At 42.6% G+C, this 14,347-nt stretch overlaps 1 protein-coding gene across 2 annotated transcripts; it reads right to left on the bottom strand.

Moving 5' to 3' along the window:
* Positions 1–6,519: 6,519 nt before the first annotated feature.
* Positions 6,520–14,311, bottom strand: gjz1 (gap junction protein zeta 1). Of its 2 annotated transcripts, XM_063222102.1 has the most exons (4): positions 13,898–14,311; positions 11,727–12,148; positions 10,768–10,960; positions 6,520–7,738 (listed from the first exon to the last, which is right to left on the bottom strand). In XM_063222102.1, exons 2-4 carry the CDS (start codon positions 12,102–12,104, stop codon positions 7,557–7,559), a joined length of 753 nt encoding a protein of 250 aa, XP_063078172.1. In that variant the 5' UTR covers positions 12,105–12,148; positions 13,898–14,311; the 3' UTR covers positions 6,520–7,556. The 2 variants fall into 2 exon arrangements, with proteins under 2 accessions (XP_063078172.1, XP_063078173.1); XM_063222103.1 differs by lacking the exon at positions 13,898–14,311 and having other exon boundaries at positions 11,727–12,160.
* Positions 14,312–14,347: the final 36 nt, after the last annotated feature.

Genomic DNA, 14,347 nt, shown 5'->3' with positions numbered 1-14,347 from the left:
TTTCTCAAAAGGTACCGCTGTTTGCTAGCTGTCTGCTGATGTTTTATAACCTTTTGGATGTTTTTGGGAATAAATAAAAAATGTTTTTTTGAAATGTAAACAAAGCGCTGCCCCCATTACAATGACCAGGATCTCGGAAAGGGCTGAAGAAGAAGAAAAAAGCATCTCAGGTACTGACAAGTCCAGGGTAGTGTGAGCATTACAACTACATGTTGAAATTGACTAAACTGGTCCTTTAAGTTTGTATGTTAAAGGACCAGTTCAGTCAATTTCAACATACTGTTGTATTGCTCACGCTACCCTTGACTTGTCAGTACCTGGGGATGCCACATTTTTCGGCTCAGCCCTTTCCGAGATATGAGCAATTCTAATGGGGGCAGCGTTTGTTTACATTTTTAAAAAATGAAACATAGGCCAACTCCAAATATTTTCCCAAAAGGTACTGCTGTTTGCTAGTTGTCTGCTGATGTTTTATAACCTTTTGGATGTTTTTGGGAATAAATACAAATGTTTATTGAAATGTTAACAATGTGCTGCCCCCATTACAATGACTAGGATCTCGGAAAAGGCTGAAGAAGAAGAAAAAAAATCTCAGGTACTGAGTCCAGGGTAGTGTGAGCATTACAACTGCATGTTGAAATTGACTAAACTGGTCCTTTAAGTTTGTATGTTAACTCTGGCCTTACCGTGGCCTAGCGGTGGAGCACTGGGTTGCTGTGCCGGTGACCCGGGTTCGATTCCGGTCTGGGTCGTTTGCCAGTCCTCCCCCGTCTCTCACTACCCACTCATTTCCTGTCCCTCTGTCACTGTCCTATCATAAATAAAGCGCAAAAAGTCCCCCCCCCCAAAAATCATATTTTTTTTGTTTGTAAGCTAACTCAACTCGAGAAAGCCTTGAGTTGACTTAAGCTTCAAGTTGAGTCAACTTACAAATTCATGGCAGCAGGGCAACTTACCTTTTTACGTTTAATTGGCTTGCAATGTTTTATGGTGTATGTATGTCTTCACCTCAGCCACCCAGGCACTGAAATGTCACCACTGTGTGAACATCAACGAGGATCACCCCGACTGCCCCAAGGCAGAGGAGAGGGAGTGCGGGCCCATGCTCACCCAGTGTCTCCGAGTACGCATGCACAGCCCAGCATGTGAGTATACAACAAACTCACTCATGGACGGACTGACTGACTTGCTAACTAACTCACTCAATCACTCATTCACTCACTTTTTTAATAACAAACAAATGAGAGAACTAACTGCCTAACTAACTGACTGACTAACTAACTAACTAACTAACTAACTAACTAACTAACTAACTAACTAACTAACTAACTAACTAACTAACTAACTAACTAACTAACTAACTAACTAACTAACTAACTAACCAACTAACTAACTAACTAACTAACTAACTAACTAACTAACTAACTAACTAACTAACTAACTAACTAACTAACTAACTAATTAACTAACTAACTAACTACCTAACTAACTACCTAACCAACTAACTAACTGACTAACTAACTAACTGACTAACCAACTAACCAACAAAATCACTACAATCTAAAGCAGGGGTGGGGAACCTTTTCGAGGGGCCACTTCAACTTCCTCTAAGGGCCGTTAAAGTCCTCCGAGGGCCATAATATGAATACAACCCATAGTTTCCCCCTGCATGTTAGGCCTATATTGAAGGCAGCCACCTTTAAAACAGACCCCCGCCCCCCCTTCTCTAGGTCCCCTGAGTGTAAATTGTATTGAAAATTTAATTTCTAAGATTCCTTTAGAAAATATTTAATATTTAATGTGAAGCTGCATAACATTACAATTATTTTGGGTGCCGGATAAAACAGCCTCAAGGGCCTTAAACGGCCTTCAAGACATAGGTTCCCCAGCCCTGATCTAAAGTTTCTAAACTACTATATAAACACTATACTCTACTGTTCCACTCACACATTGCTTCATTCACTCAGTCACAAAGTAGGCCTAATTAATTCCATTACAACCTTTATTTAGCTTTAATATTTTTCATTAGTGGTATTTTGCTTCTGAACTGCTAAACTGTTCCCGATAGCCTACATAAATAAATAAACTGTAGATCTCGTCTGGGATTCAAAGGTTCCCTAAATAAGTTTCCTTTGTTTTTCCCCTTGTTCAACCAACTGATAAACTTAGTCATCAACTTACGAACTAACGAACTGACTAACTTACTAACTAACTAACTAACCAACTAACAACCCAACTAACTGACTCACTCCCTCGCTCACTCACTCCTGAAATAGATCTGTTTCTCTCTCATTCCATGAGTATGCCTACCTATTTTAAAGCAGCTATCTTTAACAGCCTTACTTTGCACGTGTCCTCATTTTTCCTCTAAAACACTGGAATACATTCATCTTGTCAGAGGTTTATGGCCCTTCGTTTCCTTTGTTACTTTGTGTGTGTTTTTTTTAATGGTTGAATGTAGATGCGTTCCTGGGTGTCTTTCTGCCATCTACAGGTCATGTGACAATATTGCAGCAGTAACTTGATATTTCTGTTTACCGGACCCACCCTGTTTGTCTTTGTCCTCGAGAGATAGATAGGGGTAGGGAAGCAGAACAGGGGGAACAAAGAGGTCAGTTGTCTCAGGCCCACGGGCAGAGGGGCCCAGAATTGGATCATAATTACATTGTAGGCTATGTATTGGGTGGGGATGGCCCTTTCAGATGACTTTGTCCTGGGCCTGGCGAAAGCTGTCAGTGGCTCTGGAAAGTGGCCCCAACTGACTAGTGTTAAGATGGTGCCTCTGTGTCATTGGCAAGCCATTTCATTTTTTTATTATTATTATTTATTTAAGTTTAAACCACAGAGGACTTGGCCCACAAAAAAGTACAAGGACAGGACACAAAAGCAAATAACACTGCTTTGTCACCGCAATACAATTTCGGAGAGGCTCACCAGGCCCAGAGGCCATCCAAACATTAGGCAGCTGTTTTTCATGCATGTAATCAGAAACAACAAGTGCAGAGATGACAAGCGGAATAGCACATACTAAAGAGACCGCACATTGACCTGAATAAAGTGAGAACGCATGCAGTTAAGCAGTGACACAAGACGTGTGATGAAGTTGAAATATGTGGACACCACACACTTTTCCTTTGTACGTGTCATGCACAACATACCATTCCTTACACAAAATGGACATGACATGAGAATAACATGAGAACAACAATGACGTTAACCCGTTAAGACACACCGCTATAAATGTACTGTTACCAGAATGGCAATGACCAAGTCATAGTGCATTACTAAGGGCCTGTGTTATGTCATAGTAATGTAGTACTATGGTAGTTAACTTTTCAATGACTATTACAGCATGCCACAAGAGGTACGGCGTGCATTATGGGGCTACGATGAATGAATGTGGACAACAGCATGATACGAGCATTTTAAATGACTTATGAAACACGGGCTCAGTAATTTAACAGAATAGACATTTCAACACTGCATATCCTGGAACTACTTTCACGTGGGAAGAAAAATAAAACAATGGGTTAGACATTGTACTAAACACTGTGCATATGTTATATACTAGTAATGTGCATAGAGGATTCAAAAAGAGGGCTGAATTTGGACCAAAAAAGGGCCATGCATTTTTGTGTGACCCCATCTAAATGGTGGGTCAGTCTCTTAAAAAAAACGAACAACAACAGCATGGAAATGCACCTGGGCAATGCCCGGTATGCCAAATTGCCCGTCAAGACCTGCACCAAAGCCTCATCTGCAGGACAAACCAAACGCAAGCTTTGAAAGTAACAGCGAGCAAACAAGCAAGCAGGCCGCTTGAGAAAAGCAAACAGTCGGCGAGGGTTTAGCACACTGCCTGCTGACACCATCATTCAGTCAGGAGCAGGGCTGGTCTGGGGGAGAAATAGGGCCCGGGCACTTTTGGCTTAAAGGGGCCCCTCATAATTAGCGGCACAGAATTGACTCACCGGTGGGCCATGCACCATTTTGGGCCCCTATTTACAGAAATGTAAAAAACAAAATATATATATATTTTTTAACATTTCTGAAAATAGGGGCCCAAAATGATGCGGGGCCCACTGGAAAATGCCCACTTTGCCAGATGGCCATTCCAGCCCTGGTCAGGAGGTGAGACTGCGAGAGGGAGGAGGGAGGAGGGTGGGGTTGAAATACTCCTCACTCGACCAAGATGAACAAACACACGGGCCTGTCTAAACCTGGGTGTGGCTCCCTTGGCCCCTGAGCTGCCTGGCTGCATGCATGCTCTCCAGCTCCTAAGCCCCGGTGTCTCACCTAATTCACTGCCCAGAGTCAGATTACAGCAACAAATGCGCTATGGCCTGACTGACTCCCCATTACTCCCTCCGGTCACATCCAAAAGCTGGGTGTTACTCTGCTCTGAGTTATGTGCTCTTAAAGGAGTATGTGTCTTTGGGTTTGTTTTTTAGTAGTACTGCTCAGTCAGATTACATTGCCATTAATGCGGCTAAGGCCCGACTCCCGATGACATCCAAAAACTGGGTGTTGCTGTGATCTGAGTTACTGTAGGCTCTTATAGGGTGTTTTCCCTTGTATGTTAACTTAACACGTTCTGTTGCTTGTGCGTGCATGCGTCATGTGTTGTTTTTACCACATTGAAGCCGTCATAAGAGAACTTATACTAATACATGTGAGCCCTTGTGGCGCTCTGTCTCTTCAAGTTGTGGGGTCTGTGAACTGGGGTCTGTTCCTGCCGGTGTGTGTTTGTGTGTGTGTGTGCGTGTGCGCGTGTGTGCTGTAACTCTGAACCGGTATTTGCTCCTCTTGTAATTGTGTGTGTGTGGGTGTGGGTGTGGGTTTGGGTGTCTGTGTCTTTGTCTCTCAGCCACTCTGCCTCTCTCCCTCTCTCTCTCTCTCTCTCTCTCTCTCTCTCTCTCTCTCTCTCTCTCTCTCTCTCTCTCTCTCTCTCTCTAAGTCCTGATCTGAGGTCTATGTCTCTGGTGTGTGTGTCCCCCCCCCCCTCTGTAGACGGCGAGGTGCGTAAGTGCGCCACCCAGAAGGAGTGTGACACCACCGTGCCCAACTTTGTGGAAAAACACTGCTGTGACACGGACCTCTGCAACTGAGCGGGATGTGCAAAAAAAGAAGACGACGAAGAAGAAGAAGAATAGAAGGAGAGTCTCTCTGCTCTGGACGTCAACGGCTGCTTACACAGCTGCGCGGAGCAGACGTTTTTTTTTAGTCAGTAGTGAAATGATGAAGCAGAGCATATTATATACACACACACATATACGTACAGTACATAGCACATAGCCTCTGTGAGAGAGGCATGTTTCTTGTTTGGGTTTTGGGGTTTTGTGCTGGGGTTGGGGCTGGGGCTGGGGTACAAGTGGGTGGGTGGGCTTGTGATTGTGTGGCGGGCATGTGAAACATGTAAGCCAGAGACGCCATGTCCTGGCAAGGATGATTAAAAACAGCAGGCAAGATGATACTCATGAGGACTCTGTGTCTGTCTGTCTGTGTGTGAAGTTTTTTTTCCCCACTCTCGACGCTTGTGTTGAACATGTTTGTGCTTGATAAAATGATTGCTTTTTCTCTCGCACACACTCCCTTTTTTCTTCTCTCTCTCTCTCTCTCGTCATCTCTGTCTCTCATTATCTCTCTCTCACACACACACACACAACTCTTTCCCTCGGTACAGGTTTTTGTAAAGATGTTTGTGGTACCAGGGAAAACAATGAAGGCTGTGAAAGTGAAGAGGTTTTGACTGACTATACTTGCTGTGTGTATTGTAACTCTTTAAGTGTTGAATGAACACTTCGAAGCCATGCATGTTCGTAGCCCCTTAATGCGCGCCGTACCTCCTGAGGCACGCTGTAATAGACATTGAAATGTAACTACCATAGCACTACAATACTATGACACAACACAGGCCCTTTAGTAATGCACCACGACTTGGTCATTACCATACTGGTAACAATTAATTTATAAAGCCGCGCCTTAAGGGGTTAATAGTTCAAATACATCTCTTAAAGTGCTAATGCAACACTCAAAGGGTTGAATTTAACACTGAATTGAGTTAGACCATTTGCTCAGGGCAGTTGAATTAACACTGCAAATGTTACTGTGCATCGCTGCTGTGCTGAGCTGTGCTGAGCTGTGCTGTACAAAAGCTCTCTCAAAAGCTTCTCGTGTAACAGCAGCACATTCCTTCACACCCTGACCAGAGGGCACCAATTCTCCTTAGTCAGAAACACCACCACGCTACACTCTCACTCACTCACTCACTCACTCACTCACTCACTCACTCACTCAGCACAACTGCTGTGGGAAACGTCTGTTTTACACAGTCAAGACAGACACATTTAAACTTGTGGAATGACCACATCAAGCTATTGACATTGAATTAAAACATTTTACTAGTGGAATCACGAAACGCGCTGTTCCTGATTTAGATTGCAATGACGAGGGTGTGGACTGTTTTAACTGGATTGGAAGACCAGTTCACATGATTGAAGTGTGGCGATTCACCAAACAGAGATATGAAATGGTGGAAATACAATTACTGTGTACAGTCACAGAGCAGGAGTGGTATATCTGCTCCATTTTCTTAAGCACAGATAGGGCCTATCTTTTTGGCAATGCTTTGTAGCATGTGCTGGGCCCTCAATGCATTCATGAACATAAAAATGGTTTTGAGCTTTAGTCTCTCACATTCCTTCACACACCTTGACCAGGGGGCATCAATTCTTCTTAGTCAAAACACCACAACACTACTCTAGGCCAACTCACTCACTCAGCACAACTGGTGGAGGAAACGGCTTTTTCACACAATTAAACGTGGCCAACTGCTTTGCTGCACAAAATATTCATATTTTTTATATTCAATCTCTTAACAGGCAAGACAAGTGAACCACAGATATATAACTATAAGCTATACTCACTCACTCAGCACAAGGGAATAAAACGTGGCCAACTGCGTTGCTTCACAAACACAATCATATTTTAATATTTAATCTTTCAACGGGCAAGACAAGAAGGCGAACCACAAGTATGCATCATGTAGCCTACAACAGTGTAAAAAATAATAAAGGCAGGCGTTAAAGCAGAAAAACCTTAGACTGTATCACTGAAAGCTCTTTCTATAGATGATCTTCCATCCGTAAAGCAAACAATGTCTCTCATCCCGCATCAACCTTCACATATACAGTAATCACAGCATGGCATAGCAAACAATACACACGACTCCTCATGTTTTGTCAACACTGGTACAATGGAGGACAAGCCCCTGCAGAAATGGTGGTTGCTGTGCTTACTCATTCCACAGAAACACTTCATTTTAAGGTTCACATGTTAGCCGCTAATACATGCCTAAGTTATAGAAGACAAACGTTAAGTAAAATTAATCTTTCCTTTTTTATCTTGTTTGTTGCCAAAAAGGCTTTTACTTACAACACAATCCTAATACGAACCTAATAGGCTCTTAACACATGTCTTATAAGCAACTTATACAGACAGCATTTAGGCATCTATTAGTGGCGAATGTGAACTCTAAAAGTGTTACACATTCCATTTTACAGCACACTGTTGACATCTTTGTCGCGTGAGCCAGGGGCTCCCCAGTTGCAGAGGTAGTGCAGCACAGAGTACACAAAGAAGAGGAAGCTGGCCGCCATCACCAGGCACGAGATGGATGCCAGGGCGTACAGGGACATGCGCTTCTCCGGCGCCGCCCTCACCAGGCACAGCTGTGGGCCTGCAAAAAAAAAAATCATCAGTACAATGTATAGTGAAACCGTGAGAAAGCCCATTGGGAAACTCCAACTCCCATTGTCATTGTGACACAGCACTCCACAGCACACAAGTGAACACTGCACACTGCACACAATGAAATTGCATTTATGCCTCACCCATGGAAGGGGGCAGCCCTCAATGGCGCCCCTAGGGAGCAGTGCAGTGGGATGGTACCATGCTCAGGGTACCTCAGTAATGGAGGGGGATGGGGGAGAGCACTGGTTGATTACTCCCCCCACCTGGCGGGTCGGGAGTCGAACCGGCAACCTTTGGTCTGACGCCCTAACCCAGGGGTCAGGAACCTTTTTGGTGGAGAGAGCCATGAACGCCAAATTTTGAAAAAGAAAATTTCACGAGAGCCAGACCATTTTAAAAACACTGAATACTATTAAAAGCATGTATTTCAATTAAGCCCAAGAATCTTAGAGTGTACTGTAAAGTTATTACTTTAATTGATAACATGTACTAACCCCAACTCCGATGAAGTTGGGACGTTTGGTAAACAGTGAATAAAATCAAAATGCTATCATTTTCAAAACATTCAATCTATTCATTAGATGGAGAATAGTGAAAAGACAACATATTAAGTGTTAAAACCGAGAAAAAATATTGTTTTGGGGAACATATGTACTCATTTCTAATTTGATAAATCCAACACGTCTCAAAAGAGTTGGGACGGGGATCAGTGAAATTTAGTAAACATCCAAATAAGATAAAACAACAAAGAAGAACATTTCAAAATGAATTGTACTGACGGACAATATAGGTGTCCAGGTATAAGATCATCACAGAGAGGCTGAGTCACTCAGAATTAAAGATGCAAAGGGAATAATTACCATAGTTATTACATACATTTTTGAATTCCCTTTGATTTACCACGATTGAGTGTATATAAGACATATTTTTGTTAATAAAATCATTGTATAGGTTCATGACATCATGAGATATATATTGGCTATAGTCTCACTCTAATTCCTGGAGTGCTAGAGCTATTGAAAATTGACCATATTAAGAATGCTTAATGCATGAAAATGACACAGGGGTTTAACATTCTCCTAAGCACCTGAGCTCACTTGAAATAGACCCAGAAGACATGGGAAACTGTCCTTTGCTTACAGAAGTCAGCAGAAGTTGTAGAAGTCCATTCTTTTTGACAATAATAGAGCATTGCACATCCTGTGCTACAGTGAAAATGGACCATCCAACTTGTGTTAGTGCTAGCTTCAAAAGTCAGCCTCCATGATGGCATGCGGATGCAGTAGTGCATTGGTTAAGATGTTCTCACTCATCTGTAGAGTTAAATACAGTGCTGAATGGTATAAATGGGTTTTAAACAGCATGAAAAGCCACTCATGCATTATATTTTGAAGGGAGATCTTCGATTACTGCCACATAGTAAGGTCAAATTGCATTCTCTACTATGTTTTAACAGTTTGGCTCCATAATAATGACCAGCATGTGATAAAATGGTGGGTTTTTGGTCAAGACCTGTCACACTGTAAGCACTACAGAAAGGAAAACATTGCAAAACATGACAAGGAATACACCCACCATTTAAGCCGGTGAAATCATGTCCAAGATAGGAATTAACACTGTTTTTTATATAAAATCATCTCATCGGTTAATGTATTTAACTGTTAAGTGTTGTCTTTTGTTTGTTTTTAGTCTTCCTCGACATTTGCTGCCATTTATTGTCCCCGTCCCAACTCTTTTGAGACGTGTTGGATTTCTCAAATAAGAAATGAGTACATATGTCCCCCAAAACAATATTTTTTCTCGGTTTTAACACTTAATATGTTGTCTTTTCACTATTCTCCATCTAATGAATAGATTGAGTGTTTTGAAAATGATAGCATTTTGATGTTATTCACTGTTTACCAAACGTCCCAACTTCATCGGAGTTGGGGTTTGTAAGTAGAGAGTTGCCAACTGTCAACTTCATTATGGCGAGGGTCTGGGACTCCTCCCCCCGAAAATTTTGTATTTCTTAGATGTAATTTCCTAAATTTTAACATCCCATGTCCCGATTCAACTCAATATGGAACCTGTATAGGACCATTCCATATTTCAAGGGATGGTTGGTAACCCCAAATAAATAAGAGCCATATATAGTTCCCAAAAGAGCCACATGTGGCTCTAGAGCCATAGGTTCCTGACCCCTGCCCTAACAGCTTACACATGACTGCCCATATATTGCACTACTACTTTTTACAATATACTTCATCGATGCTTGACTTGAAAAATCAATTCTAGTGAAAATAAAATGAATGAAAAAAACATTGTTTGAAAAGTTCATGAGCATCCGGCAAAACAAATACAACATCCAGTCCTGTTGGTTTTCATTCAGTTGTTGTAGTAAGATGGACAGTAAGATTAGATTGCACATACTGTACGTAGCAACTGGTAATTACACCCTATTTTTACACTATTACCAGTCCAGCAGTGGGTTGGTAATATGGACACAGGGCTAACAGTCCGCTGTTATTAAACATTGCCTGTTTCCATGGCCGGAGTCCCACCACAGCGGTTCGAATGAGAGCAAATGAATTTAGGAAACGTGACTGGTTGATATTGCACAGGTGTTCAATAATTGAATGAATGATTGATTCAATGATCAATGGATGACTCAGGAATTGGTGAAACAGTCCAATCCATTGTTGATGCCACCTGTTCTGTATCATGGTATTATATATCTTGGCATGTGTATGATACGGATCATGTCATGAATTCCTTGCCAATTCCTAGCCTGATCCGAGACTTGGTCTGACCAAGAGCATAACAATTAACATTTCCCAAACAGCATTTCCCAAATGGCCTCCCTTGGTTTGCTTATGATTGTTTGCTTCCCAACAAAGTGGGAGGAGTTCCCGTATTTGCGGGAACTCAGAAAGTACTTGCATTGACTCTTGACCTGACTGGTAGCAACGCTGAAGCTGTTGCGTCACTAGGAGGGCACGGCCTGGCTAGCCAATTCCCAGCCCTTGTACCTACCGGGGCAGATGTCCCTCCCCGGCCCTGTGCACTCGTGGGGCCCGTTCTGCATCCTGGGCAGGTTCCACCAGAGCAGGATGTAGATGAACGCCCCCTCCACGGCCATGCGCAGAGCCACGCTCAGAAGGTAGAAGAGCACAGCGCTCCTGCTAGCGTGGAAGTCCAACATCATCAGCTCCTGAGTCCCCTGAGCCTATCATGAGAGGTGTCAAATGTAAAAGTAGTACATTTATGGTTTGAGTACAACACTAGCATGTTATTACATTGTGTTATTATATTGAAACATGATATTACATAGCCGACAGCTTTGTCCGGGAGCTAGGACAAAGTCATTTGAAAGGCCCACCCATTCAAAACAAGAAGGCCCATGGCTGGACTGAGGGACAAATAGGGACCGGGCACTTTTGGCTTAAAGGGGCCCCTCATAATTAGCGGCACAGAACTGATTCACCGGTGGACATCGCACCCTCACGGGCCCCTATTTTTTTTTATTTTTTTTTTAAACATTTCTGAAAATAGGGGCCCTAAGGGTGCAGGGCCCACCGGGAAATGCCCGCTATGCCAGATGGCCAGTCCAGCCCTGTGAAGGCCTGCAATATAATGAGGACCCAATATTGGGCCCCTTCTCTCCCTTGGCTAAGGTCAAGGACAGCTGACCCTACTGGCTTCCCTGTAAGTACAATACTGTTCAACCAGTTATTCAATTATACGTAATGGGGTGGATAGACTTTGTTGTGTTACTCAGAAAAATCTAACAACCTACTAATTTGATCCAACCTGGTTTTTTGTCTACTTTTACTTTTACTCGACACCTGACGAAGACCTTGCTGGTCGAAACGTTGTGCCATTTTTTCCACATTAAATCATGACAAGGGAGTTTCTGCGAATATTTCTTCTCCTTTTCTCCTTATACTTTTAGCCTACTTTTAACATGTGTTCAGCCTAAGAGCCTATTGCACCTTTGCCTCCGAGCCTCCATCGCTAGCGTGTGTCTTCTGCTTCATGCTTCGCTTGCGGGCGGCGGCGCGGAGGTGTCCTGAGAACAGCTCCATGAGCAGCACAGACATCACCAGGAGAACGAAGAGGAAGTTCCAAGCCACGACCGTGGGCCGGTCGAAGTGTTCGTTGTAGCACGCGCGCGTGCACAGGCTGTCACGCGCTGTCGCATTGCAGCTGAACTCGCTGTCCAGTTTGAACCAGGGCAGCTCGGAGACGAAGAGCACCACCAGCCGCACGGCCAGGAAGCCAAACCAGAGCGTGCGGGCCTTGTAGGTGGTGGTGGTGTCCACTGCCGTACGCAGGAGAGGGATCAGGCCCGTCACCAGAGCTGCTGCCATCGCCTTAATATGTTCGAATGGTGGATGAGAGTTCTGGGGGATTTCTTTAACATATACAAAAGTGATGCAGAGGGTAAACAAAAGACCATCATGCAAATAGATTGAAGAATGGAAAAGGGAGTGTGTGTGTGTGTGTGCTTGCGTGTGTGCGTGCGTGCGTGTGTGTGTGTGTGTGTGTGTGTGTGTAGGGGGGTGGGGGGTTGTAGCTGCTGGTAATGCCCATGCAGACCCAGGTTCAAGTCTGGCCTGGGTGGGTGATTTCCCAACCCCACCCTATCCAATCTATCTCCCGCACTGATTTCTTGTCATTTTTTTTACTATCAAAAATAAAAGCCAAACATAAAATAAAGCCCAAAAAATATGTTTGTATCTACAGTTGGCCCTACTGTACATATAGTATATACAGTACTGTACGTATATGGGGGAATAAAATAAGGTCTATATGGTGGTTATCAGATTGTTAGGCAATCTCCAAATGCAGGGGGGACCCATGGCACTATGGTTGTGGAGGTGGTATTTGGACCAGAGAGATGTAGGCTCAAATCCCACCCATACTGTAGGAATGTCTGTCCTCATGGCACACATCAAAGACAGTAAATCAAGGATAACTTCTGCCAATTTTGAAAAGCCAGTTGTAATGCTCACGCTATACTCTGGAAAATGTATTTTTTTTTTCAGCCTTTTCCGACATCCTGGTCATTGTAATGGGGGCAGATGTTTGTTTACATTTCAAAAAAGCATATTGATTTATTCCCAATAACATCCAAAAGGTTATGGGACATCAGCAGACAACTAGCAAACAGCTATACCTTTTGGGATAATATTTGGAGTAGGCCTATGTTAAGAAAATCTTTAACGTTACAAAATTTGTCCCCATTAAAATAGCTCAGATCTCAGAAAGGGCTGAGCTGAAAGATGCAGCATCAACAAGTACTGACAAGTTAAGGGTAGCGTGACCAATACAACAGCATATTGAAAAATAGGCAGAAGTTACCCTTTAATATGATGATGTTTCTATTTCCTATGGTGTCTGGCCTTATTTTGTACAAAGTGACATGAACCAGTTTGCATATATATATCCGAACACTAGAATACTTAAAGAAGTCCTAATATTATGCTGATAAGGAAATACTCTTAAAATGGATGTTTGAATCATTGAACTTAAAGGCACAGTGTGTAATATTTTAGTAGGCCTAGTTTATTTCCTGAATTCATGGTGAACCTTCACAAATGTTACCATTCTCAATACTGTCAAATTCTAAGTATTCATTATGAAAGGGGAAATTGCACTTTTCATACATGAAAAGTGGGATCTTCTCCATGTGTGCCATTTTGAATTTCCAGACATTTTTAGCTGCAAAACTTGCTATACTTTGGTCATACTAGTAAATATTAGTTGATTACATTGTAAATATTAATGAGGAGATCAAATTCGGCAATATGCAGCAGTTTCAATGAGCAGCATAGTTGCAATACCTACTCTGGCCATAATCCTACACAGTGCACCTTTAAGAAACAAGTTTTTCTTCTAAAACCCCAAAACCGTAAAAATCACATGGATTATAGTTTTAAAACCTTTAGAACATCACATTTTACTACGTCTGAAGATATATATATATATAAACAAGTCTTGTTAACACAAAGTTATACTCTTTTAAGAAATGAAAATCATTGGAGGTAAACAATTCCTTTCCTAAATCCAGCTGTAAGACAGCTGTGCAAAAAAGCAGGGATGTAGCATTATAATGAAAAAAAGAGAAAGAAAACATGGAAAACGTCTGGGTCAAACTTACCGTGTGTTTTGACTATGGGTCCCTGGAGGGAGAGAGGAGAGCGCACATGGGTGTGTTTCTGTTAAGCTTCTCGTATTTGACGGATAGCAAAGTGCATACATCATCAGTATTGTTCTTCTTCTCACCACACACTGCCAATTCTTGTCATATGTGTTATAAAACGCCTTCCTGCGCTTGTCTTTAAAAATATTCTTGCCCAAATGTAAAATGTTTAAGTGGAGGCAATGTTGGGGCACGTTTTAGAAATCATTTCACATATAGAAAATAGCAGTAAATGTTTCTGAGAGAAAACTTTATGAAAAAAGGAAACAATCAGGAAATCTCATCAAGACTCTTGTGTGGCCCTGCCCTGGCCAACCGGTGGGGTACTCGTCTGTCATGCAGCCGACCCAGGTTCGATTCCTGGCCTGGGTCCTTTGTCGGCCCCTCCCCATTTGCTTCCTCTCAAAC

This window comes from Engraulis encrasicolus, chromosome 17 (assembly GCF_034702125.1).
Source record: "Engraulis encrasicolus isolate BLACKSEA-1 chromosome 17, IST_EnEncr_1.0, whole genome shotgun sequence".
NCBI lineage: Eukaryota > Metazoa > Chordata > Actinopteri > Clupeiformes > Engraulidae > Engraulis > Engraulis encrasicolus.
This window is presented reverse-complemented; position numbering and strand designations above follow the sequence as displayed.